This window comes from Carlito syrichta, unplaced genomic scaffold (assembly GCF_000164805.1).
Source record: "Carlito syrichta isolate Samal-C Ts95f unplaced genomic scaffold, Tarsius_syrichta-2.0.1 Scaffold305386, whole genome shotgun sequence".
Classification (NCBI taxonomy): domain Eukaryota; kingdom Metazoa; phylum Chordata; class Mammalia; order Primates; family Tarsiidae; genus Carlito; species Carlito syrichta.
The window spans coordinates 704,669-732,200 of NW_007249482.1; the positions used below are offsets into that span (position 1 = coordinate 704,669).

The 27,532-nt window shown below is 41.9% G+C and overlaps 1 protein-coding gene across 2 annotated transcripts; it reads left to right on the plus strand.

The window, feature by feature from the left end:
- The first annotated feature begins 652 nt into the window (after window positions 1–652).
- Window positions 653–27,497, plus strand: GNL2 (G protein nucleolar 2). 2 transcript variants are annotated; one of them, XM_008061653.1, is made up of 16 exons: window positions 653–877; window positions 2,396–2,480; window positions 3,427–3,521; window positions 5,046–5,185; window positions 7,776–7,960; window positions 11,445–11,511; window positions 13,314–13,472; window positions 14,313–14,426; window positions 18,606–18,734; window positions 19,457–19,561; window positions 20,313–20,471; window positions 20,661–20,774; window positions 24,891–25,333; window positions 25,842–25,924; window positions 26,443–26,528; window positions 27,306–27,497. In XM_008061653.1, the coding sequence occupies exons 1-16, from the start codon at window positions 814–816 to the stop codon at window positions 27,456–27,458; spliced, it is 2,181 nt and encodes a 726-aa protein (XP_008059844.1). In that variant the 5' UTR covers window positions 653–813; the 3' UTR covers window positions 27,459–27,497. The 2 variants fall into 2 exon arrangements, with proteins under 2 accessions (XP_008059844.1, XP_021569902.1); XM_021714227.1 differs by lacking the exon at window positions 7,776–7,960.
- The last annotated feature ends 35 nt before the right edge of the window (window positions 27,498–27,532 follow it).

Consider the following 27,532-nt stretch of genomic DNA (forward strand, 5'->3'; position numbering starts at 1 on the left):
TTTGGGACATATTTATAGTAAAGATAAGTAATTTTTTTAATCTAAAATTCAAATTTAACTGGGTGCCTTGTTTGCTAATTCTTGCAACCCTACCGGTGTGATATTTGAGCTGAGAACTGAAATGACTAGAAGGAACCAGCTATGCAAAGATTCAGGGGAAAAATGGTTCTGGCAGAATAGTATCCAATGTAAATGTCAGAATAACCAGAGGAAGAAAAGTACAGACAGGTCAGACAAATAGACAAAGGGCAGATCACAGGATGGCTAAAAAAAGTTGGAAGCAACGCTCTTTCTCCCACGACACCTTGCCCTCATTCTAAGAGTGATGATATGCCGTTGGCGTTTTAAGGAGTAGGATGACACGTTCTGATTGATAGTTGGTTGCTGTGTGGTCAGCCACTTTTGGAAGGCTTAGAGGACAAATTCAGAAGATAATTAATCTTAAGTTGTGCGAAGAGGCTTCTTTATTTGGCGGTGGACCCAGATAGGAGCTCTGAGACGAGCGTCCAGGGTAACTAGGCGGTTGCTATGGAGGGGCAGCTTGGCGGTTGCTAGGGAGGGAGGGAGCGGAACTCGACACAGGAGGAGGCTTAAGCCGCCAGGGCGGGGGCGGAGCCAGGAAGGTGGCAGCGCGCGCCGCGCGTTCGCAGGAAGTCGCACAGGGGTAGGGAGGAGCGCGAGCGGAAGTGACGTAATTGCACACGTGGTCTCGCGTGGTTCACGCGGGTCACTTCGGTCAGGCCTGAGGAGTTCTCAGCTTGTTTGCCCAACGTAAGCCGAACCTAGCACTTTCGTCCCCGTCTCGTCGCCAAGATGGTGAAGCCCAAGTACAAAGGACGGAGCACCATCAACCCCTCCAAGGCCAGCACAAACCCGGGTACGGGCAGCGGGGCTCGTTGAGGGTGGAGCTTAGAGGAAGTGTAGGGGAGGGCTCCGAGGCGGTCGAGGAGGAGGAGGAGCACCTGGGTGGCCTTGCTTGGAGTGACCTCGAGCCGAGTGGCTATTGGGGATGAGAAGAGAGGGGGAAAGCAACATTTGCGGTGGTTTCTTCACTGGAGGACATTGAGAAGCTCTGACATCTTGCGCTCCTGACAGGCCAAGGTGTAGTCACCTGGTCTAAAGTCAGGGAAAGTGAACACTCAGGCCTGGCAGCCTCAGGCTTTCCAGTTGAGAGATGCAGAGAAAGTCAGATTTAAAATGGTGTGACCGACCTAGTGGGCATTTTATTTTACACTTGATCATACTTGCCTGCCACCTTAGCTTTGACCATTTAAACAGAAAGGGAATGTATATTTGACCCTTGGAATCATTCCATCGGGTAAAGGGTGTAGAAAACCCTACAGGTAAATCACTATGATCATTTCAGTAAAGATGTTTCTGGAGATGGATGTGGATTCTGGCGACGTTACACCTACAGGATGAACAAGATAGCCTTTGGTGGAGTTCTTTCCATTTAGTTAATAAAACTTTGTTCTAAAATACGATTTAGAGTTTTTGACAACTTGAATGCATGTCGAATGTTTACTCTGGATTGATAGTAAATGATTCACTTTGCATAGACTGAAAGCTCAGAATATTAGACCCAAAAAGACCCTTTAGAGATCTATATTATATATGTGAAGAGACTGAACCAAAATAGGGGAAGTGGCTTGTCTTAGTTGGCATAGTTAGTTGTAGAGCTGCCAGTCCTGTGATTTCAACCTGTTTTCTACTGCATCATTTCAGAAACAGCCGTGTGATTTGCAAAGCTCCCAAAATAAGAAGCTGGGCTAGTATTATCTTACTTATTTGTCTTTGTCTTTGAGATACAAGGCAAGAATTGCTACCTATTGCTGTTGATTAAACTAAAAAGTCAAACATTAGGAAATTAAGAAACTGCCACAGTAGGAACACTTACATCAAAATTATAGTCTCCGTGGTGCGTTGCATGTAGGAGGCACTCAATATTTGTTAAACTGAAACACAGAGGTAGGTGTCTTGTTGGTTAGGAGCACAAGTAGTTATAGAATGCTTGCGTTCAAATTCTGACTCTTTCATTTAGTAGCTGTGTGAGCTTGGGCAACCACCATGCCTCAGTTTCTCAGTCTGCAGCATGAGGATAATGTATCTCTAGGGGATTATTGTATGGATTAAATGATGTCTGTAATGTAGATAGCACAGTGTCATAATCAGTGTATTAAAAAAATTAGCTGTTGTCATTCATTCTCAAGCAATCCTATTGAAGAGTAAATCTTGGGTCAGCTTTGTCATATCACATGAGCAACGTATGGAGAAGGTAGAGATTTTTGTGGTGAGGTGGCTGCTTGCCTAGTTTGAGCAAATCACATTTCAAGCAACAACTTTTTGGTTATACTTGTTGGTTATGAGATAGTACACTGTCTTCTGCCTTTTGTAGATCGAGTGCAGGGAGCAGGAGGCCAAAACATGAGGGATCAGGCCACAATCCGTCGCCTGAATATGTATAGGCAAAAGGAGCGCAGGTGAGCATTGATGCTGTCACTCGTCTCCCTTTCCTTCATGACCTTGACCTGTTACTGAGACTGATTACCCCTTTGATGTTCTCACCCCTGCTTTCTCCAAATAGGAACTGTATTCTCAGATGTCTTTGTATATGAGTGTTGTTATGATACATTGTTAATTGTTGGTTAAGGGCATGGGCTGTGAGTGGTGAACTAGTGATTGTTTCACAAGATTCCACAACAAGTAGAATTCTTGTTCTTCACAGCCTCTGCCTCCACGAATGGCTCATTAAATCTCAGAGTTAAATATTGTCAGATAGAAATAACAAACAATATAGGACTATAGTTAGGAAGCCACCAGAAAACTTGATTTTTAATGCCAAAATTTAGATCCCAACGTTGTGGCACTTGGACATTCATCACAGCTCTGCTGAGGCAGCCTCTACCACAGGGGTTTGCTGAGTGTGGCATTTTGTTAGCTGGTCTTAATTTGTTTGGTAATTAGATTCTTCAACTGTTCTAAATGACGTGTTTAAAACATAAATGTCAATGAACTTAATCTGCCTTAGTCACCTACTTTGCAGTTTGTTTTAGAATTTTAAGTTCCAGCATAAATCACCCTCTACTTAAGAATTCATTTAAACCAGCCTTCAAATAATTAACCAAAAAAACTCAAGTATGTGCTTTTTTTTTTAAGTAAACAAACAGTAAACAGATTTTTAAACATCAATGTTATTTGTTATTCATCCAGCAGAAATCATTACGTTCTCTGTTGCAAGAGGTTAAATGACTTTTGGGCAATCTGTTTCAAATGTAGAAGTACTTTTTTGTTTACGGGAATCTGTATTTCATGATCATTTAAAACCAAAATAAAAAGTCCTTTTGATGGAAAGTGTATTCTGTAAATCAGACTTGGCTCTTGCCTTTCCTCTGTTGTCAACCAAAATCTGTTATTTCCTCCATTTAGGAACAGTCGTGGTAAAGTAATTAAGCCCCTGCAATATCAATCAACAGTGGCTTCTGGCACAGTGGCAAGAGTAGAGCCAAATATTAAGTGGTTTGGTGAGTATTTTCCCCTGTTACTTGCTCTACAAAATGTATGCTGAATGGAAAAGACTAGAATGTTTAAATGTCTAAAAGGCAGGAGTTTTGGTGAGTAGAACTATTGAAGATTACATGAGAAAGAGATAAGAAGTACCTTAGTGGGGAAAGTGCTGGGAAAAGTAGTGGTGATTTCCTGAATATCTTCTTTTTGAAGAACTCTCAGTATTAATTGTAAGTGAACCTTCTTAAGCAGATAACACCATCCTTAGTGACTAGCATTTACAGACCTTGGTACTTTCATCTTAATCTCTGGTTGAGAGGCGGCCTTGCAGGTGTTTTTGTATGTTTAACTTTCAGGGTAAGTGTATTAGCCTAAAGTTCCTCTGAAACACTTTTTCTTAATGGGGTTGTATTTGAACTTGAGTGACAAGTAAAGGATCTTGTTGGTTCTTCCAGGAATGAATATCTCTAGCCAAGTAGCATCAGATCTTCTTCCTTTGGAAATTCTCTTTTTACTTTCACTCTGGGCTTTTGTCCTTCCCTTCCCCTTAGACACTGGTAAATGTGTGGGTACTTCAGATGGTCACACCCCAGTGTTGGCCTGGTGTTTGAACTCTGTACCTGGAGGCAGATGGCAACTATCTTTGAGTATCTTACACCTTTTGATAGGCTATCCTGTAACCCAGAAAAGTGTCAAAGAAAACTCTGGAGAAGCATTTAGCTTGTTTACTGGGTACTGTGAGTCCAGACTCAGACTGGCCGGGCTTGAATTTTAGTTCTGTCATTTATGTGATGTGGGCAAGTTATTAAGTCTGTCTGTTCATCAGCTTCCTCACCTCTAAAGTGAGTATAAAAATAGAATCTAGCTCGTAGGTCTGTTGTGATAGTCAAATGGGTAAATGCATATAAAGTGCTGAGAATAGTGCCTAGCAGAGGGTGAGTATAATGTAAGCATTGGCTGCTACCATCATCACTGCCATCGTGTTTGCATTTGTGCTGCAACGTGCTCTTTGATTGTATCCTTTCTTCAGGCTCTCACAGGGTGTTCTCCAGGAGGTGTTGCAAGGCTCCATCTTATTCCGTTGCCTGGATTCATTGCTTATTAGTCCCTTTAGACTCTCATAATTTTTACAAATTGTAACTATGATTCAAGTTTCTGTGCCTCAAGATTCTGTCTATACTGACAGATCAGCTGTGATTGGCTCCAAATTTCTTTGTCAAATCAAGCAGGAAGTAGGACATTTGTCAGATCTCAGTTCCATTCACTGCTATTTATTTTTCAGTTTCGTTCAGTCAGGAAATTGGGCTTGAAAAACTATTGAAACCCTTTGTGTGTCTGGGTTGGTGGAATAATTCATATTGTATGAGTGCAGGAGAGGCAGTTTTTTGTGTGTTTTTTTCCAGCTACAAGGGTGGATAGATAGGTGCTTGGGTGAGTGAGGATAATTTAAAATCTTGCCTTTCATTATGTCAGTGGAAGATGGACGCAGAAATAAAACCAAGTTATTTATTAAATGGCAACATTCTTTATTTGTAAAACAGGAAACACACGTGTGATTAAGCAGTCATCATTACAAAAGTTTCAAGAGGAAATGGATACAGTTTTGAAGGATCCATACAAAGTTGTCATGAAGCAAAGCAAGTTACCAATGTCTCTTCTCCATGATCGAATCCAGCCTCATGTAAGATGCAGGATATCTCTGGAGATGGAATTGCTTGGACAAACTCCATGCAGATTCCTCACTAACGTTTGTCTTCTGTTTTTCCTTAGTAAATAGTGACTTTAATGGAGCAGTGATGAACTTTCTGTTTCTCTTTTCACCTTTGTTAGAGTTCTCACCTTTAGAATGAATCACATTTTGTTAGGGTGGTGCAGTAGTATAGTGGGTCAAAGCAGAGGTTTTGGAGTGGCCTGTATTTTAATCCTTGCTCTGTCCCCTCCTAGACCCTCGTTTATGTTTCTCCATAAGTTTTAACTTCCCTGCCTTTAAAGTATAGATAACCCACCTCCTTGGGCGAATGGATGATACGAGGAAACATCTGGAAAGCCCTAGCCCATAGTGAACATATAACACACCATCTAACAAGAGCTAGATAGATAATAGCTGTTAGTAATATTACTTTTTGTTATTTACTTATTTTAGTAGGTAAACTTGTTTTAAATGGTAATTCCTTACAAATTTGGGGGAAACATAGAATTGAGTTGATAGGAGAACTTTGGTGCTGTGTACTTCTAGCTTTTGTGAGATTCTTGGTCAATTCTTTTCAGCTGAAGGAAAGGGTGCTCTTCACGTTAGTTGTTGATTGCTGATGTCTGAGGTATAGTAAGGATTCAATCTGGCTTGAGTGGAATGAGTTTCACACAGAACAAAGAAGTAGCCTAATGTTTGCCTGCACATTTTTACTTGCATTGAATAATAATTCCCAGAAATGTAGCCAGTACATAAGCTTCAGTTCCAGTATAAGGAGAGGAGGAAAACACTGACATGCATACATGGATTAAACAGTTCAAAGAAAAGTGTTTACTTGCAGAACAAAATAAAAACCAAGGCCTGGTTGTTGCCTCAGGTTTTGTCAATTATGTTTTCTTTTATGATGGACTAGAAGAATGGCACCTATTAGTGGAATGACTGTTTTCTTTCAAGGAAACACATGAGTGTAATTCATGAACCACAGACAAGTTGCTCATTTCCCTTGTTCTCTTTGTCTGTTCTCCCTAAAGCCATCTTTTAACCAATTATTGAATCCTGTTTATGGGAAGAGCAGAGAGGTTCTATTATGAATTTATTGCTTTGTTGCCTGTTCTAGTTGTTCAATTGTTCTAAATTCAGTGTTTGAATATCTAAGACATAGAGTGGGGGGCCTGCATTTGCAGCAGTCAGTTTCTGTGTCAATGCAGAAAAATACTCAGAGTAATTGATGAGTTTTCTGCATTGGCCTTGAAAAACTTTAAGTGTGATGTTTATTACTTACGATAAAATCTGATTCACAGATAATTCTGCACAATGAAGTCAGAGCAGATACGCTTTTAACTTTGCATATTCAGCTATCTGTAGCAATATAGTAAAAATAACTTACTTTGCATGTGTATTTTATTAATGTGTAGGTTTATAAACATAAGACTTTGTATACTGTACTTTCTTTGTAGGGTATTTAAGAGATTTTCAAGGATAATTTTGGTCACATTGATTTTACCAAATGACATTAGAGCCTGCTTCCCTTGTAAAACACGATTCTTGTGTTTAGGGACGCTCTCTGGTAGAGGTTAGTGACTAAAACTAAACCAAGTGATGGGTTAGAGAATCTGAGAAATTGATTTCATTTTAAGGATCTTTAGAAACAGGAAAGGGGATCTGTTAAGGTTCAGAAGCCTTGGGGTTGCCCCTTCGTCCTCACAGCTTCTAGTTGCTGGTGGTTACATAGGAGCTTGTACTAAGGGGAAAAGGATGGGTTTTATTTTTTGTTTTTAATACATTCTCTGCCGGCTGTTAACATTCTGTTACGTGATAGATTCTAACTCAAACTTTGACTTTTATCCTGCTTCAAAAATTCCTATGCCTGTAACTCCTTTACAGGCACATCAAGTTCTAGTTAGTATCAGGTTCCTTTTATCACATCTAAACAATTATTTTGGACATTTGCTAGATGTTTTTCATCTGAAGACTTTCCATGTGCATTTAATAAAAACGTTACCTAAATTAGGGAAAATGTTATCTGAAACTAAAATGCATCTTACAAAACAAGCAATTCCTTTTAGCCATGAAAGAAATTAACTTCCAAGAAAAAGTTGGCATTTACAGTTGGTTTTTAAAAACACACATACACAAATGTGAGTATGAGTATCCTTGACAAAATTTGTGAATTTGGTGAATTTTATGTACCTGTTTGAAAGCTCAAAAAAAATGGTAGAAAAGAAAAGTTAATTTTCATCATTGTAACCTTAACTACATTTGACTAAAGTTTATGATAAATGAAATAAAGCAGTTTTTGGCAAGTCTTACACAATGGTTCATATTTCTTTTGATTATTTGTATTACTTTTGTATTTCTCCAAGGAAGCTTACAGAACTTCAGAATAGGGGAACAAGTGCTTGTGCTATTGAAACAAGCATTTCTGATTTGAAGCCAGGCTGAATGCAGGTTCTTTTAGATTTTGGTGTGAATTGAGCTTTGAAAAAATAAAATCTGAAAAGTCTTTCCCAGGTGGCTTTTAACTTCTAGCTTTTACTCAGTGCTTTCCTTAGTTTTACCTGTAATTCTCCTTTGTCTTTAGAACTCAAAGGTGCACATTCTTGACACTGAAAGTTTTGAAACTACATTTGGCCCTAAAGCACAGCGGAAGCGACCAAATTTATTAGCAGTTGATATGCAGTCTCTTCTGGAAAATGCTGAAACATCCACTGAGAGCTATGACAAGGGCAAGGATCGTGATTTGGTAACTGAAGACACTGGAGTGAGGTACAGTTTTAAAGTTCATGCAGGTCTCATCGTTTGCTCTACTGTAACAGAACATTTTCTTTAAGCTTTTTTTGCCTATGTGAAGCTTGGTGAATGAATTCTTAGGTGGAGAGTTATCCTCTTCCCACGGACTAGAACCTTGACAAAACTGGGGCCAGAGCATTCTTCTTCTCCTTTTTTTTTTTGAGTTGGAGTCTCACTCTGTAGCCCAGTGTACTCTGGAGTACAGTGAATAATCACAGCTACCGCAACCTTGACCTACTGGACTCAGGCGATCTTTCTGCCTCAGCTTCCCAAGTAGCTGAAACTACAGGCCCAGCTAATTTCTTTTTTTATTTATTGTAGAGATGAGGTCCCACCATGTTGTCCAGGCTGGGCTTGAACCCTGGGCTCAGGCAATCCTCTCACCTTTGCTTCCCAAAGTGTTGGGATTACAGGTGTGAGCTACCACTCCTGGCCTCTTCTTCATTACAACAGCTTATTTTGTCATAGAAAAATTAGAGTATATAGTTAAGTTGGAAAATGCAACAAAAAGAAAATAACTCATCATCCCATTGCAAATACTAAGTATTGTTATTTCATTGGTGAAGTCAGGGCTTCCTTAACTGGAGGTCTCTGAACCGTTGGGGAGTTCATGGATGGCTTTTGAGGTTTCTCTGACTCTCTGAAGATGGTATGGAAGATTTATGAACATGCATAAAGGTGGTGAGATTTTGTTGTTTTTATTTTTGTTTTGGAGATGAAAGAGAGGAAGAATCCATATCCAAAAGAAGGTTAAGAATCAGTCGTTGATATTTATTCTTCTAGATATTTATATTTATTTTTATTTTTATCTGAGACAATATCTCACTCTGTTGTCCAGGCTGGAGTGCAATGGCATGATCATACCTCACTACAGCCTTCAACTCCTGGGTGCAAGCAATCTTCTTGCCTCAGCCTCCTGAGAAGCTAGGGCTATTAGCACATGCTACCATGCCTGGATAATTTTTTTTATTTTTGTGGAAATAGAGTCTCCCTATGGTGTCAAGGCTGATTTTGAACTCCTGGCCCCAAACAGTCCTCCCGCCTCCGCCTCCCAAAGTGCTGGGATTATAGCTGTGAGTCACCATACCTGACCTTCTAGATATTTCTTAAACACTCATTTTTTATTTAAGCATATAATACCTTAAGACTATTTTAACTTGCCTTTTATTGTCATATATTTTTCTAAATTATTAAGAATATATTTTGACATCAGTCCATAATCAACAGCAATATTATGTTTGCTGTCAGAATAGTGTTTTGTTGTGGCCAGTCTCATTGTTGGACATTTAGGCTGTTTATAGCTTTTCTCTATGGTCAACAACACGAGGGTAAAACACCAATGTGACTAAGTCTTTCTCATTCTTATTATTCCCCAAAGATAAATTCTTATAGGGCAAATCACAATATCAAAGGGTATGCATGCTTTGTGATAGGCACTGCCACATTGCCCTCCAAAAGAGTTTGCCAGTTTAGTTTCCCCTGGGCAGTGCTGGAGAGTTTCCTGTCCTTTTTGCGGCTCTTCCATGAAGTAGAGATTCTGGCATCTTGGTGAAGAGGCATTGTGTTGACTGCAGTGATGTGACCACATTGCTGTTGCTGCTCTGTCTCAAGCCTTGGGCCTTCTAGAGATCGTGCCACAAAAAGAAGCAGTGAGCTCCTTTATTCCTAGAATTATTTGAACTTTCTAGTTGGTTTTGTTTTCTTTTTTTTTTGAGTTGGAGTCTCACTCTGTTGCCCAGACTAGAGTGCAGTGGCCGCTCCTGGCCACTGCAGCCTCGACCTGCTGGGCTCCAGCGATCCTTCTGCCTCAGCCTTCCAAGTAGCTGGAACTACAGGCTCGCGCTACCACGCCTGCCTAATTTTTTTAATTTTTATTGTAGAGATGAGGTCTCGCCAAGTTGCCCAGGCGGGTCTCGAACCCACAGGCTCAGGCAATCCACTCACCTCAGCCTCCCAAAGCACAGAATTACAGGCTGAGCCACTGAGCCCGGTGGCTTTGTATTCTTCTGCTGATTTGAATTTTTTCCTCCCTAAAAGGTGCAGCAGGTAATGGGGTAAAGACAAAATCATTTTTGTTTCATTTTCCTTGGGTGAATGTCTCTGAGGCTAGTAAATAAACAGATCACAAACCTTATCAGAAAAATGTTACTTCACACAGAAGCTGTGGAGTATAGATTGCAGTTCAGGTCCTGCCGATTCCATTTCATAATTCTCTGTGATGTATTGCCTGATTCACTTTTGCTTTTTTTAATTTAATACTTGTATTGTGGTAAAATATATATAACTAAAAATATTGCTGTGCTCGGTGGCTCAGCCTGTAATCCCGCGCCTTTGGGAGGCTGAGGTGAGTGGATTGCCTGAGCCTGCGGGTTCGAGACCAGCCTGGGCAGGCGAGACCTCAGCTCTACAATAAATCAAAATATCAGCCAGGCGTGGTAGCGCGCACCTGTAGTTCCAGCTACTTGGAAGGCTGAGGTGGAAGGATCACCGGAGCCCAGCAGGTTGAGGCTGCGGTGGCCGGGAACGGCCACTGCACTCCAGTCTGGGCGACAGAGTGAGACTCCAACTCAAAAAAAAAAAATTTTTTTTGTTAACTGTACAGTTCAATGGCACTAAGTATATTTATATTGTTGTACATCCATCACCGTTGTCCACATCTAGAACTTTTCATCATCCCAAACTGAAACTCTACCCATTTAACACTAACTCTCCATTTTTCCTCCCTGTCTCTCCCTCCAGCCCCTGGTAACCATTCTACTTTCCGTCTCTTAAGAATTTGGTCTAGGTGCTTCATATAAGTAGAATCATACAGTATCTGTCCTTTTGTATCTGGCTTATTTCACATATCATAATGTCCTCAGGTCCATGCATATTGTAGCATGTGTCAGAATTTTCTTTCTTTTTAAAAGCCTGAATAATATTTCATTGTATGGATATATTCATATATATTTTTCTATATGTATTTATCCATTCATATATCGATGGACATTTGGGTACAGTCACTTTTAAAGTTCAGTTTGAGCCAGGCACAGTGGCTCATGCCTATTATTCCAGCAGTTTAAGAGACTGAAGTGAGAAGATTATCTGACCCCAGGAGTTGGAGACCAACTTGGGCAACGTGTTGAGATCTGGTCTCTACAATAAATTAAAAAAATGAGCTGGGCATGGTGGCATGTGCCTGTAGTCCCGACTGCTTGGAAGGCTGAGACAGAAGGATCGCCTGAGCCCAGTAAGTTGAGGCTGCAATAGCTGTGGCTGTGGCCCTGCACTCTATCCTGGGCTACAGAGTGAGACTCCAACTCAAAAAAATCAAATAAATTAATTAATAAAATTCAGTTTGTTTTCTGTCCATCTCCAACTGGGTTTTGTACTCTTTCCTTTGGTCCACTGATTTTTTTCTTAAAGCATCCTTTTAATCTTACAGTACTTCACTTGTTCATTGTGGTACTTTCTTATTTAGAAATGAAGCCCAAGAAGAGATATATAAAAAAGGACAGTCCAAAAGAATATGGGGTGAGCTCTACAAGGTAAGACTCTTAAGTTCTCTCTCATTGAGTGATTCCTTTGGCTTTCATGATTTTATATGAGGAAACTAATTTTGATGTATTAAATTAAAACCCTGTCAGATAAAATACACTCTACTGCTTGTTCCATCCTCTTTCACCCACAAAGAAACTACTGTTGGTGTAGCCATGCACACACTACCATTCTAGAAAAAATGCTTTTTTTTTTTTAAAGAAATGGGAGATGGGATCTTATTCTGTCACTCGGACTGGAGTGCAGTAGTGCAATCATAGTTCACTACAGCCTCAGACTCCTGGGCTCAAGAGATCCTCCTGCATCTGCCTCCCGAGTAGCTGGGACTGCCACACCACGCAGGGCTGTTGGGTTTTTTTTTTACTTAGGAATGAGCTCTTGCTAAGTTCTTCAGGCTGATCTGGAACTCCTGGGCTCAAATGATCCTCCTGCCTCAGCCTCCCAAGTAGCTGGGACTATAGGCATGAGCCACTACACCTAGCTTAGATAACTGCATTTTAAAAATTATTTGTGTAAGAGTAACAGCTACCTTTTATATGCTCATCTGTTACCTGTCAATATTTCTTTAGATTACCTGCTTAAAATGATATTCCTATTTAGATTATCATGCTGGTTAGAGCCACGTGAAAAGTCTTAAGTTATTTAGTTTACCTATCTCCTTTCATAGGTGAGACATGTATCTGGAAAGGACTAATACCTTACCTAGCTCATCCAGCTTGTTAGTGGAAGAAGTTTTATATATCCTGATTCCTAATCCAGTGCTCTTTAACTGGCTGGTAGTATTCTTGGGAAGACAGACCTTCAAGCTTAGTCACATAATTAAACAGTAACATTAGTATTGTGAAGGCACACTACATTTTTTAATTTTCTATAAAATACACAAAACCTATAACAGTAGAAACTTATAAAGTCTAAGAAGTAAGTGATTCTGTCTGAGCACGATGACTCTTGCCTATAATTCTAGCACTTTGGTATTGCCAACGCAAGAGAATTGCCTGAGTCCAGGAGTTCAACACCAGTCTAGACAGCATAGTGAGACCTTGTCTCTATAAAGAATAAAAAAAATTAGCCAGGTATGTGCCTGTAGGCCCACGTACTTGGGAGGCTGGGGCAGGAGGATTACTTAAGGCCAGGAGTTGGAGGCTGTGATGAGCCATAGTGTGCCCCTGCACTCCAGTCTGGGCAACAGAGTTAAGACCCTGACTCAAAAAAAAGTAAATGATGATTCAGTTCAATAATCTATAGTAAAGCCAGGCGTGGTTGCTTACTCCTGTAATCCCAGCACTTTGGGAGCAGAGGCCTGAGCCCACAGGTTTGAGACCAGCCTGGGCAACATGGCGAGACCTTGTCGTTACAATAAATTAAAAAATTAGCTGGGTGTAGTGGTACGCACCTGTGGTTCCAGTTACTTGAAAGGCTGAGGTGGAAGGATCACCTGAGCCCAGCAGGTTGAGGATGCGGTGGCTGTGAGCATGCCACTGCACTCTAGCCAGGGTGACGGGATGAGACTCTGACTCAAAAAACTAATAATAATCCATAGTAGTTATGACTAAGATGGCTTTCATCTAAGCTAGTTTTCTATTTGAAATTCAATGAGTTTCAAATACCCACAGAATAAAAAACACCTTTTGAATTCTGATCACTGGGAATTGAGATTGGCCACAGCCTACTCTCCTCACAAGACTGTTTTTGAAGTTGTTTCTAAATATTATGTTATTTTCCCCAGATTCCCTTAAATGTCACCCCTGTATTTGTACTGTAAAAAACCATTTTCACCTCTTTGAATTTGCAGGTGATAGATTCATCAGATGTTGTAGTTCAAGTTCTTGATGCTAGAGATCCAATGGGTACCCGTTCCCCTCACATTGAGACTTACCTGAAAAGGGAAAAACCCTGGAAACACCTCATTTTTGTACTTAACAAATGTGACCTTGTTCCAACCTGGGCAACTGTAAGTACAGCTATGAATCCAAAACGGACTACTCAACTTGCATAGACTTTGAGATATCTTTAAATCAATTTTATAGTTTTTAGGATAAAGTGTTGCATTCTTGAAATTGTTTGTAGTCATCAGAGTATTGTCTTTGAAAACAAAACGTAAGGTGTGCTTCATTGAAGATGAGCAGAGATGCCTTTGATCCTTTGGCAGTTTGCGGTCCTCTGGCAGGACATCTGCAGCGCCCCCACAGAATTGCCCCTTCAGATGGAGACAGTTGCCACAGCCACTGGCCTGCTACACATTATGTCCCATCAGTTGCATTCTGTAGCAATGAAGGCATTCTTGGAATATTGTCTTGCATTTATAAGACAAAAGACAAAGAGCTAAATGCCATAAACATTTTAAAGGATTAGAACTAACATTTTCCTTAGGCAACATTGTATTTGAAGCATAACCTCCCTGGGCGTGGTAGCTCATGCCTATAATCCCAGCACTTTGCGAGGCAGAGGCAAGACCATTACCTGAGCCCACAGGTTTGAGACCAGTCTGGGCAACATGGCAAGGCCTTGTCTCTACAATAAATCAAAAAATTAGCTGGATGTGGTGGTGCATGCCTGTAGTTCCAGCTACTTAGAAGGCTGAGGCAGAAGGATCACCTGAACTCAGCAGGTCGAGGCTACTGGTGGCCATGAGTGTGCTGCTGCACACCAGCTTGGGTGACAAAGTGAGACTCCCACTCAAAGAAAAAAAAGAAAGAAAGAAACACAGCTCTGTAATGCAAGCTCTGATTCTTCCATATGTTGTATATAAACAAGCTACAATTTGCTGACATGTTTTTTTGTCTCCCTTTAGAAACGGTGGGTTGCTGTCCTCTCCCAGGATTATCCAACACTGGCTTTCCATGCGAGTCTTACTAATCCCTTTGGCAAAGGAGCCTTCATTCAACTTCTGCGGCAGTTTGGAAAGGTATTGAGACCTGATCCATTTCTCCTGGAGTTGTGTACTTATGAGTTTGTGTAAGAATGTCTTGCTACTGCATGACAGGAAGTTACCAGCTTTACTTCCCACATCTTGGTGTTTTCTAGAGATGTAAAACCTCATAGAGTCTCGGGTCATAAGAAGCATAAGGGATTCTGAAGTGTGTTCTTGCTCAACTTCTGCCCCCATCCCTAACCAGTGTTGCTTCCCTTTCTGCCATATCCCTGGCACCTGCTTGAATATGGACCCCCTCCCCACACTGTGTTCTCCACCCTAGCCTTTCAAGGCCTGCCTTGCTTCCTCTGCCCTCAGGACTGGTGCACTTCCTATCCCCTCTAGCGGTCCTGCCAGTACTCAAGCTTCAGAGCACTGGTCAGATGTCAGTCAGTTCCTCGGAGAAGCTCTGAAAGCTGGTCTCCCTATCACATGTCCTCATAGCCTCATGCTCTAGACCTATCATTTTGAATGGTGCTCTTAATTAATTTTACCTGGCTTCTAACAAAAGACGTGTCTCCTCTCCCACTTTTCCTCCATACCCAGAAGCAAACACTTTTAATTCTTGGCTGTTATTTTCCATCCTTCTTTTTAGTACATGCTTATGACTTTATTCCTTGATGTGCCCCCTCGCCCCCCAGTTTTAGGCACTTATTAATTTCCCACTGTGGAAAATGAGTATTCACTGTATTAAAGCCAGTCCTCCCTCCACACATCCTTCCTTTCCTCCACTTTCCTGATCGTGTTAGACAACAGTGTGGGTTACATTATTGTTCACTTGGTGTTTACATTATTATGACTAAAATGTTAGTCACAGCTGATCCACATTATGTGTCACGATTATAATTCCTTTCTGACAGAAGCTTTTATTTTTTCTGGTGTTAGTTTGCTCTGTTTTATTTGTGTCCATCACTAACGTACCACCAGATTCTCTGGTAGATTGAGAACATTCAGAACATCCAGGCACAACAGTGGGCCAGCCCTGTCCTCCATTCAGGGTTGGGCATGGCTGTTCTTTAAGCTTGTTTGGTGTTGTCGTTCTGTGATTTCCTTTCACTATCATCCTGAGCATGTCCTTGGCTGTTTTCCTATGTGGGATTCCCTGTTTATTAGGTCCCTTTTCTTCTTTTTTCAGGTTTATGCCTTCCTTTTGATGGAACATATTTTCTGAAAGTTTTCTAAGAAAGGGATGCTTAGAAGGAGCATTTCTTGGCATTCAGAAATATCTTTATTCTACTCTAATACTGTTTCTCCTCAGAATGTAAAAGGTATCATGGCATTGTCATCTAATTTCTGAGGAATCTGAGGCCATTCTGACTCCTAATCCTTTGTGGCTGTGGTCATTTCTTAAGATTCATCTTATTCTAAAATTTCTCAGTGATGTGCCGTAAAGTGGGTTTTTGATTATTCGTTGAGCTAGACATTTGGTGGGACTTTTGGTCTGATATTGTCTTATGTTTTTCTTTGAAATTCTTTCCCCCTCTTCCACTATCTGTATTCTTATTAAAGATTTGGTTTTGCCTCCTTGTTTAATTCTTTTTTTTTTTTTTGAGTTGGAGTCTCACTCTGTCGCCCAAACCGGAGTGCAGTGGCACGCTCCCGGCCACTGCAGCCTTGACCTGCTGGGCTCCGGTGATCCTTCCGCTTCAGCCTTCCAAGTAGCTGGAACTATAGGCTCACGCTATCACACCCAGCTAATTTTTTTTTTTTTTTTATTGTAGAGATGAGGTCTCGCCAAGTTGCCCAGGCGGGTCTCGAACCCGCGGCTCAGGCAGTTCACTCACCTTGGCCTCCCAAGACGTGGGATAACAGGCTGAGCCACCGAAACCAGCTCTCCTTATTTAATTCTTGAATTTTCTTACCTTTTTAAAAATTTTGGCATATATGTGACATTTTGCTCTATTTTCTGGGCAGTTTCCTTGACTTGATCATCAGCTATTCTGACAAAATTTATTTTGCTTGTCACTTTTAGTTTTTAATTTCTCGCTGGGCGTGGTGGCTCAAGTCTATAACCCCAGCACTTTGGGAAGCGGAGGTGAGAGGATTGCCTGAGCTCAGGGGTTCAAGACCAGCCTGAGCAACATGGCGAGACCTCGTCTCTACAGTAAATCAAAAAATTAGCCGGGCATGGTGGCACATGCCTGTGGTTCCAGCTACTCAGAAGGCTGTGGTGGAAGGATCACCTGAGCCCAGTAGGTCAAGGCTGCAGTGTCTGTGAGCATGCCACTGCACTCCAGCCTGGGCAACAAAGTGAGACTTCAACTCCAAAAAATTTTTTTTTTTTTATTTCTGAGAGATCTTGTTTAACTCTGATTTGCTCCTCCCCTTTGATGTCTTATTTCACGAATGCAGTGCCTTCTCTGTCTTTCTGAGGACATTAATGATAGTGATTTTTGAGCATTTCTTTTTTTCCTACATTGATTCTGTTAACTCTAGGTTTCTTTGTTTTTCTGTCTTTTCTGTAGGAGTCACACTTAAATGTCAGGTTGTTCTTGGTTTTCCATTAATATTTAAGAGTAAGGCACTAAAAAACCGATGTAATTTTTTGGCATACGATGGGCATACTAATAGACATCATTGTAGGTGATTCGATAGGGATACAGATTTTCTTTTGGAGGGCACCCTATGGAAATCAGTGCCTGTAGGTCTTTTTTCTTGGACATGTAAGTTTCCTCAGAAAAGAATTTTCCAGTCTGTAGCTCTGGGGGTGTGTAAGATTGGCTGCCAGAGTTCTGGTAACTCAGTGGGAATAGGGCTCTGGGGTCTCACTAGTCAATATTTGGACTTTCAGTTAATCATTCTGGGAATATTTGCCTTTAACTGGTGTTATTTCTAAATCTGGGATTCTTTTCAAGTCTGAAAAGTAAAAATCTTTTCAGACATGTAGGGTTTCAAAAAATCATTATTACCTAAGGCTCTGGGCTTCTTTTAGGGTAGAGAAGTTGTGTGCCTATACTGAGTAAGGGAGGGGATGGAGAGTTGTGGCTGCTTTGATAGGCATTCTGTGAGTCCTTTTGTTTTCAGTCCTACCCCCTAGAAGCATCTGCTGCCAGTTCCTGAGGCTTTTTATAGTTCATTGGCATTTTTAATGCTGGATTTTTGATTTGTCATTGCAGCCACTTAGCTTTTATGTTTTTTAGTGGGCAAGGTTCGCTACTACTTTTTAGTGTCTAGTATTTTGTTTAAAATTGCGTTAGTTTTCATTGTCTGATCTTCACCTCATTCTCTGGTTTTATATGTTTGGTTCTATTAATTTAAAACTGTTAATGCTCACTGCTGCTGTGCTAGTGGAGTAGAGAGGAAGTGAGGTTAGTGTGTACATTCAGTCTGCCATCTTCAGTTAGAAATACCCATCTGCGGGGCATGGTGACTCACACCTATGATCCTAGGTGTGAGTCTGAGGCTGAGGCAGGAGGCTGCCTCAGGAGGATCACTTGAGCCTCCGGAGTTCGAGATCAGCCTAGGCAACATAGCAAGACCTCATCTCTATAAAAAAGTAAAAAAATTAGCCAGGTATGGTGGCATGTGCCTGTATTCCCAGTTAGTCAGCAGGCTGAGGTCAAAGGATCGCCTGAGCCCAGGAAATTGAGGCTGCAGTGAGCCATGATTGTGCCACTGTACTCCAACCTGGGAGACTAAGTGAGACCTCAACTCAAAAAATAAAAAAACCTCCCCATCCATCTGTAGGCCCTTTTCTGGATGACAAGCTAAGCTATGTCTTTTTAAGACCTTGACTCAGTAGTCTGACTTTTTTCTTTTGTTATTTATTTTTGGCAGTGAAAATGTGAAGTGTGCTGTCAAAAGATCATGGGATTGTCTAGTTGGTGAATCTGTTAAGATTCCCTTTCCTGAAGACCTTTTCCTCACTGGATGGTATTCATCTAAATTGATGGCTAACAAACTGTTTCTTCCTTTCTTTCTTTCTCAACCTACATACTTTTAACCTAAGGACAATTTCACATGGATGACTGAGGAAATGACTCATCTCTGATTTATTATGTAGCATATGTATCCAACTCACTCAGGTTATGTAGGTGGTGTGTTTCTAGGCTCAAATCAAGTTGTATCAACAGTCTTGTGCTGTATTCTTTATAATAGCAAATGACACAGCCTGCTTGTCCAAAGGGATATTCATGACTGCGTGTATGTGGTGTGTGTTCTATTTCTGAACAGTTGCACACTGACAAGAAACAGATCAGTGTCGGGTTCATCGGCTATCCAAATGTTGGCAAGAGCTCTGTGATAAATACGTTACGTTCCAAGAAAGTCTGCAATGTGGCCCCCATTGCAGGTGAAACAAAGGTACGTCTGGCTCACGGGGATCTTCTGCTTATTTTATTCCTATGAAGGGTAATGGTTTAGGCCATGGAGATTTCTGTCTGCTTCTCTTGAGTCAAGACCACCATTGAGAGTTTAGTTCTCCATATCATAGTTTGGAATGTACCAGAGTTGTTTCTGCCACTTTGGTAAGACTGAGAGTACTTTGTGTGCCACTGTGTGCACTGGCATGATTTGGTTGGTGTGATTCATATTTCATTCTGTTTTAAATTGTCACTCCAACCTTTTACTTTGATAAACAAAACTAAGCTAAGAATATTTGATGCCTGAGTTAAGAAGGAAAAGTCAACCTTAGGGTAGGTTCTAAGTGTTGGGGATTATATACTGCAACACAGGGTATTTGGGGATCAGCATGGTTTTGCTTAAAGGTACAGAGGCCAAGCAGTACTTACTCAGCTTCTGAGAGTGCTCTTAAAACTCAGAAGAAGATTCACTGGGTATTATTGCACAATACTAGATGGAAGTCTTGTCTCCATTATTTTTAGACTCTTGGCTGATGGAAACTATAGTTTATACTTAGTGGAAGTGTCTCATGCAGGGCACAAATAGAGAGTTAATAGCTCAATTCCTCAGCAGGTTTCTTTTCCCCCTTCACTCCTTTCCAGCTTTGTGTGAGCATCACGGGTTTGTGAAATTAGATTCTTAGTGTTTGACCCAGAATGTCTGTGACATTTTTCTGCTTTCAGGTCTGGCAATATATTACCCTGATGCGTCGGATCTTCCTGATTGACTGTCCAGGTGTGGTTTACCCCTCTGAAGACTCAGAGACAGACATTGTACTAAAAGGAGTTGTAAGTATTGGTCCTGATGGGTTTTCTGTTTGTGTTTTGGGGGGGAGTATTCTGTAGGGAATCCTGGGGACTTTTGGTTTTTACTCATTCAGAAGGCAGTTTGGAGTCAGACAGAAACATGATGCTGAACAGGACAGCCTCTCAGCATAAGCCTGCTTGAGGAGCTAGTGGAACCGTGGGCATATCTGGTCTATATCATCCCACAAAAGAGTTTGTAGTTTACACACAGGATCCAAAGGGAAGCAGGACCTGTTTATGTTTAGTGATAATTCATCTTCGTGGGTTTATGGGTTGAGTCATTTTGGAACCCATTTCCTCGCTTGTTTCTGAATACGACCAAAACTGTAAATGGTTCCACTTAACCTTAACCATGTTTCTGGCTATACATCCTGTGCGCATTCCTCCTCCCCTCCTTTCTTAAACTATTCCATTCTTTGTGTCCTGGGACTGGCAACCTTTTAACCATTTCTATAAGCAAGGAATGAGAATTCATTCCAAGTTTGCGGAAACCACACAGTTAGTTTGTGGTGAACTGGGATTAACTGAGTTCTGGGCTCCGTGGCTGTGGTCAGCTTTCATTGGTGGTCCTTGCAGCTGACCACGTCTCACCACCTTGGAGACAAGCTCCTGCCAGGCTCCCCTTGCCTTGTGATGTTGAAATCTATTTACAAATAGTATTACAGAGAACACTGGAAACATCACTGCTTCCCCAACAAAGCTTGTAAGCAGGAGATTTCCTATTAACATTTAGGTTCAAGTGGAAAAAATTAAGTCTCCTGAAGACCACGTTGGTGCTGTACTTGAACGAGCAAAGCCAGAATATATCAGCAAGACATATAAGATCGATTATTGGGAGAATGCTGAGGACTTTCTTGAGAAGCTAGCTTTCCGGACGGGGAAGTTACTAAAGGTGAGAATGTCGACTGGAACACCACAGACTGTGTGTGTGTTTTATTGATGTTTTTTGGTATGCGTTGTATGAGCAATGTGAAATTTGTCATGTAGGCAGTGATGAACAACCGGACAAGTGAAATGCCCCCTGAGTGACAGGTGGTTTTATTCTTTGAATTTCATTTGGAATCTTTCCGTGACCTTTCAGGGTGGAGAACCCGATTTGCAGACTGTGAGTAAGATGGTTCTCAATGACTGGCAGAGGGGCCGGATTCCTTTCTTTGTCAAGCCACCCAATGCAGAGCCACCTGTGGCTACCCAGGTAAGAACAGGGTGGGCCCACCTCTTGGAAAACATGACCCCTGACCTGGATATGAGGTAGCCTTTGAGGGCCTTCCTTTGCAGCATCTCCTCTGTGGTAGGAATTTCAGCGCAGTCTCTCTCTCTCATTCCAGAGTGCCAGTGCTGTGGGCTTGTTAGGGGTGCATTTTTAAGTAGTTGTATGAGAGAAGGCCAAGCTTAGATACCAGTGTTTAGGGCTTGGAAAAAGAGAGAGTGCATTAAATGGAAGTGATCTTCTGGTACTCATGTCTTTTTTTTAATGAGAAACAGAATCATTGCTAAGACTGATTTGTTTAACAGAAATGTATTAGCACCAACTGTGTGCCAGGAACAGGGAATACAGGAATGAATAACAGCCCTTGCCCTCAAGAAGTTTGTGATTTAGTGGGAAAGGAGCATGGTACAGTTATGCGTGGGGAAAGAAGTCTTAGGTTTGGGGCCCCTGGCTGGTCTAGAAGTTTTCCCTACTGCCCCATTTTTTTTTACCCCCATGGCAGTAGACTACCGTGGGCTTGCCATTAACACCTTGCTTTTCTATGCCTAGGACCTTTTTCAGAACTCAGCCAAGTCCCTTCGAGAGGTGGCTGCAGGGTTTGATTCTCTGCTAACCATGGGAGGTCCATACAGTTCTGGTTTCCTCTCTCCTGAGCTCCATTCCCAGAGTTGCAGTTGTAGCTAGGTATCTCCGGTTGGATGTAGTCTCTAACGTCTCAAATTAGCATGCCTGAAACTGGTGGTAGTCGACTTTCTCCCCCTCCCTGCCAAAATCTCACAACCAAACAAAAGAGTTCCTCTTCTTCTTTGTGTATTAAGTTATTCAGTGTTGCATTCATTCAGCAGTCACCTGTCAAGCACCTCCTGTGTGCTAGGTATTCTTCTGGGCATGCATGTGCTACAGTGAGAAGCAGACAAGTCCCTGTCCTGCATTTATATTCCAATAGGGGAGTTTTTGGTTTTTCCTGACACCAAATATGTGTCATTTTTTTTTTCTTTTTTTTGAGTCCAAGACTCACTTTGTCGCCCAGGCTGGAGTACAGTGGCATGCTCATGGCCACCACAGCCTTGACCTGCTGGGCTCAGGTGATCCTTCAACCTCAGCTTTCCAAGTAGCTGGAATCACAGGCATGTGCCACAATGCCCCGGGCTAATTTTTTGATTTTTATTGTAGAGACGAGGTCTCGCCATGTTGCTCAGGATGGTCTCAAACCCCTGAACTCAGGCAGTTCTCTTGCCTCTGCCTCCTAAAGTGCTGGGGTTACAGGCTTAAACCACCGTGCCTGGATTTTTTTTTTTTTTTTTTGAGTCAGAGTCTCACTCCAGCTCACTCCTAAGCTGGAGTGTAATAGCACCATCACAGCTCACTGCAGCCTTGACCTTCTAGGCTCAGGCAATCCTTCCACCTTAGACTCTCAAGTAGCTGGGACTACAGACATGTGCCACTATGCCCAGCTAATTTTTTATTTTTTTGTAAAGATGAGGTCTTACTATGTTGCCTGAACTGGTCTTGAACTCCTGGCCTCTAGCAGTCCTCCTGCCCTCTAGCAGTCCTCCTGCCCCAGCCTCCCAAAGTGCTGAGATTATAGGCATAAGCCACTACACCTGGCATGTGTTGTTTTTCTTCACCAGTTCTATACTTCTTCAACGCCAGCTAGGTGTCCAGCAATTCATTTGGATTCTGGCACTAACTCCCAGAGTTAGCAGAAACTGTATAGGTAAAGGACTCAGTCTCACAAGACTGTCCCTACTTCAGGTGCTAGCTGCAGACTACACACTCTTACACCCAGTTGACTACAAATTCAGGGTTTCTGGGTTTGATAATCTGCTAGAACAACTCACAGAACTCAGTAAACTGCTTTATTTACAATGACCAGTTTATTGTAAACGATAAAACTCAGGAACAGCCAATGGAAAAGATGTATGTGCAAGGTATGGGGAAGAGGCACAGAACTTCCATGCCCTCAAGGACATTACCTTCCCAGCACATCGGTGTGTTCACCACCTGGAAGCTCCGCAAACCCCATCATGCAGGGTGTGGCTCATTAAATCAGTGACTGTGGCAATGGGACTCAGTCTCCAGCTCCTCTCCTCTCCCCAGAAGTCAAGGATGGGGCTGAAATCTCCAACCCTCTATCAAGTACTTAGTCTTTCTGGTGACCAGCCCCTCTTCTAAAGCCACCAACCTATGCTGTTTTTCCCCCTTTCCCCCAGTTACCACATTACCATAAACTCAGGTGTGGTGGAAAGGGGTTCATTGTGAGTATCAAAAGACACCCATCACTCAGGAAATTCCTAGCGTATGGGGAGTTTTGACCAATTATACGTATTATATCATAGGGAGACAGATAGTAAATAAATATATTCTGTCAGGAGGTGTTGTGTGTTGTGAGGAAAACTAAACCAGGCTAAGAGGTTTAGGGGAGTACTTGGTGGGGGTTGTCAGGGAAGGCCTCTGAGGAAGTAGCATTTTAGCAGAGATCTTAATATGAGGCAGGAAGCATGTGGATGCCTTGGGAGGAGAACATTCCAGGCAAAGGGAGCAGCACATCCACAGCACCTAAGGCAGGAGTGTTCTTAGTGTGTCCAGAGTGCTGGAAGGAAGTCACTGACTGGGATGTAGGAGCAGAGAGAGGGGTGTAGAGGGAAGCCATTGAAGGGTTTTGAGTTAGCACCTGGGTCTGAGGGTCACTCCTGAAGTCTGTCACCATTGTTTTGTGACCCTCTGGAAACACTAGAATTATCTTCACTCCTTCCTTTATATCCATTCATTGAGTGGATAATTCGTTCAGATCATTCTTAAGAACTTTGTATCCCCTACTCTGTGATTATCTTTTTTCCCTTTTTTGGGGGGCGGGGGGTGGTGAGGGCAGAAACCCCTGAAGAATCTGAAAGCTAAAAATTGCCTCACTAGGAAAATATATACCACAAAATTGGTATATGTTTTCCTCAATTTTATAGATTCTTGGTCAGGCACCGTGGCTTATACCTGTAATCCAAGCACTTTGGGAGACCAAGGGGGGAGAATTGCTTGAAACCAAGAGTTCAAGACCAGCCTGGGCAACATAGTGAGGACTTATCTCTACAAAAATAGAAAATAAACAGAATTCCTTACTTGTTGAATGTTTTGCTTGGCTACTCTTGCCTTTGGAAAATCACGTTCTGTCTCAATTACAGGGATAAAATTATTCATGTGAGGCAACAGTAGAAAGCTTGGTACATACCTATCTTTGTACTATTACCCAAAACAGGCCATTCATTTTGGTGTCCCCATACTCAGTGCTCATCATGAACTCTCCTCACACCCCAAATGCCTCTTCCTTAGGTTACGTTCTTCCTTTAAGATGCCTTCTGTTTTAGTCTGCTTTGTGCTGCTTTAACAGAATACTGCAGACTGGGTAGCTTATAGTGAACAGAAATGTACTTGGCTCGTGGTTCTAGTCTGGGAAGTCCAAGAGTATGGCGCCCACATCTGGCAAAGGCCTCGGTGCTGTGTCATCCTGTGGCAGAAGGTGGAAGGGCAAGAGCAAGCAAGAGGTGGTCAAACTTGCTTTTATAACAAACTCACTCTCACAGTAACTAACACACTCCCAAGTCGACAGAGCCCTCATGACCTACACACCTCCCATTAATTTCCTAACGCATGAATTTTGGGGGAAATATTCAAATGACAGGCCCACCTCAAGTACGGGGCACTTTCTAAACTGGTACTGTTCTGAACTCACCTGACCTGGCCTTCGTTTTTATGTAGTTGTGTGTGCTAATTTTGTATGTGCTTATCTCAATAGCTCCCTGTTCTTACAGTACTCAGGGAAGGTCTAGGGAGTCTTGTCTGGTAAATTATTGATTGGTTTTAATGGCTAAATATTTTTATCTGGCTTACCCTTTGGAACTGCAGATATAATCCTGTGGTCCTTTAATGCTGATTTCTGGGTTTAATGTACATTGGCTTTAAAGTAGATTAATGATGTGACTCAAATTTGATGTTTTCAGTCCCAAGAAGAGGACTGCCTCATTCAGAGCAAGGTATGAGCTCAGAAATTCTGTTTTCATTTTCTGATTCCATTTCTCTCTTCTACTCCACCCCTTTTGGCCTCAATAGCTTCCACCTTCCTCATCTTTGGAAGCTGCCACAGAAGCAATCCAGAACAATTCAGAAGAGGAAGTCACAGAAACTGTAGGTGAAGGGTCAGAATCTGCCATTGAGAAGGAAAAAGAAGAGGATAGTCATTGCGATGAGATGCAACAGATTCTTGCACGGGTCCGGCAGAACTTTGGCAAAATCAATGTTGTGCCTCAGTTTTCTGGGGATGACCTGGTTCCTGTGGAGATGTCAGATCTCGAGGAGGAGCTTGACAGCTTTTCTGGTGAAGAGGAGGAGGAACAGGAGCAACAAAGAGATAACGAGGAAGAGTCTTATGAGGTGTCCCAGGAAGAATATGTGGAAAATGACACCAAAGCAGTTATTAAAGCCCTAGATGAGAAGATTATGAAATACCAGAAGTTTTTAGACAAAGCCAAAGCTAAAAAGTTTTCAGCAGTCAGGTAATATTTTTCTTCTCATGAATTGCAGATTGTTCATTCCTTTTCCAGAAACTTGCCATAAGTACTGGAGCAATATTTTTACACGGGGGTTATTGCCCCTTTTTGGGGGGTTGTTAAGTTAGTTGGTTCTTTCGTTTTTGAGACAGGATTTCACTATGTTGCCTAGGCTGGCCTCAGACTCCTGGGCTCAAGCGATCTTCCCAGATGCTGGGACTACAGGCATGTGCCACTGTACCTGACTGTTATTGCCATTTTAAAAAAGTGACCTGTAAATGTTGTAAAATTCAGCTGCTAAAGTATGATGAGAAGCTTAGATGTACAGTCTTTTAGGATTGCCCTGGTAGCTATAAAATCTGTTGGGTGTTGACTTCTTTAACTGGCGGTAACTAAACAAATAGGAGTGGGGTTTCTTTAATCTGCAAGTCTGTTGCAGGTCTCCAGGTCGGCATATGCTTCAGGCAGTTGAGGGGATGTTGGGCAGCTTCATTACTTTGCTTTTCTGTTTCAGAATATCCAAGGGGCTAAGTGAAAAGATATTTGCAAAACCTGAAAAACAAAGGAAAACACCTGAAGAAGATGTACATGATACAGGTAAAGATAAATTGTTTAAATCATTCAGATGTAGTTTATTTCTTTAGAGCTTTGGAAAACCTAAATTTAATCTCTGAATCATTTCTTGTACAATCGTCCCCACGGAGATTTCTCATATCTGGCAGGCTACTCTGGTTCCACATGTCACTAGAATCATTCTCTTTTCTTTCTGTACAGTTCTTAGGATTAAGTTGGCAATTCAGGAAACTTCTGAAAAAGTTATTAACCTTAGAATCCAAGGGTGGGTCTGCAGACAGTTCGGGGCGTTTCATGCATTTATTCTGTACTCCGTTTGACTCTCAGCTTCCTTACTGAGAGTGTTTACAGGCCCTCGTGTCCTGCCCTGGTGCCCTACTCTTGAGCTGCTCTACTTTCCACTCCACTCGCCCACTGACCACAATGGCCTTTCTCCTCTTTCCAATACGTCAAGCTTGTTCTCACCATGGAGTTCACAGGCACATTTTAAATAGCAAATCCCTGTTTGTGTGTGTGTGTGTGTTTGTGTATTGTTTATCCAGCACCTACCAAAAAGGGAAAGAAACGGAAGGCACAAAGGGAAGAGAAAGATTCCAATAAAACCCTCAGGATGCTTACGTCTAAGGAGGTAAGTGTTTCAGTTTTCAGTACAATCCGGGCAGCAAAAGTAGAAAGGAGAAGTGCAGTTCTCAAGATCCACTCTTTGTGAAACAAATGGTCTTGGGCTTGAGGAACCCCAATCCTCAGTGACCCAGTTGAGGTCAGTTAAATAGAGGCAAGAGGTGTCCTACTGGATAAAGGTCCTCAAGTCCATGACTTATGTTTAAGGAATTGCTGAACTTATGTTTAAGGAACCACTTGACTTAGTTAGATAGTATCGTCTTAAACCAAGGCTCCAAAGTAAGTTCCTTGAAATACATTGGAGTAGGGATGGAGACTGAAGCCAGAGAAGCCCAAGTTAAGGTACAAGATGACTGTGAACCAAAAGTTTGTCTTCTAGATAAGTTTCCTGACTCTAAAATGACATGATAAATAAAAAAAGAAAATGAAACACAAGCAGCACAGTTTAGGCAGACATTTCACTGACCTCCATGAAGGACAACTTTGTAGCTGAGCTGTTGAGAGTTGGAGCAGGCCCTCTGGGATGAGAGATGTTTCTCAGAAGTGTTCAGCCTTTCACCAGGGGACTTGCCCAGAGAGCTTGAAAGGATTCAGGCATCGGAAGGGGGTTGGACCAAATGAGAATCTGTATTTGGAGTTGTCACAAGTCACGATGAAGAGTAAACTTAGGTCTTGAGGGGAACCCTTCCTCATTAGCATGGGCAATGGGGCTCAGAGGTAAGAATCAGAAGTTCCTATGTTGTGACTTTCAGTGTTTGTTTTCTTTTTTGCCATTTTTTTCCAGCGGAGGCGAGCAGCTCGGCAGCAGCAATCCAAAAAAGTTGGCGTGCGCTACTATGATACACACAACGTGAAAAATAGGAACAGGAACAAAAAGAAGACCAGTGACTCAGAGGGACAGAAACATAAACACCAAAAATTCAGACATAAGCAGTAACATTTTAGAAGTTGTTTATTAAATTATACAAAAATATGCCATTAGAAATTGTGCTTATTTTCTTCCTGCCTAGT

What these genes read in the sequence shown, in the direction of transcription:
- GNL2 (XM_008061653.1), top strand. Translation starts at nt 814, where the DNA reads ATGGTGAAGCCCAAGTACAAAGGACGGAGCACCATCAACCCCTCCAAG. An exon ending in ACTGAAGACACTGGAGTGAG is followed by an intron (nt 7,961 to 11,444) that starts GTACAGTTTTAA and finishes TTTCTTATTTAG; the next exon opens with AAATGAAGCCCAAGAAGAGA. An exon ending in GGATGCTTACGTCTAAGGAG is followed by an intron (nt 26,529 to 27,305) that starts GTAAGTGTTTCA and finishes ATTTTTTTCCAG; the next exon opens with CGGAGGCGAGCAGCTCGGCA.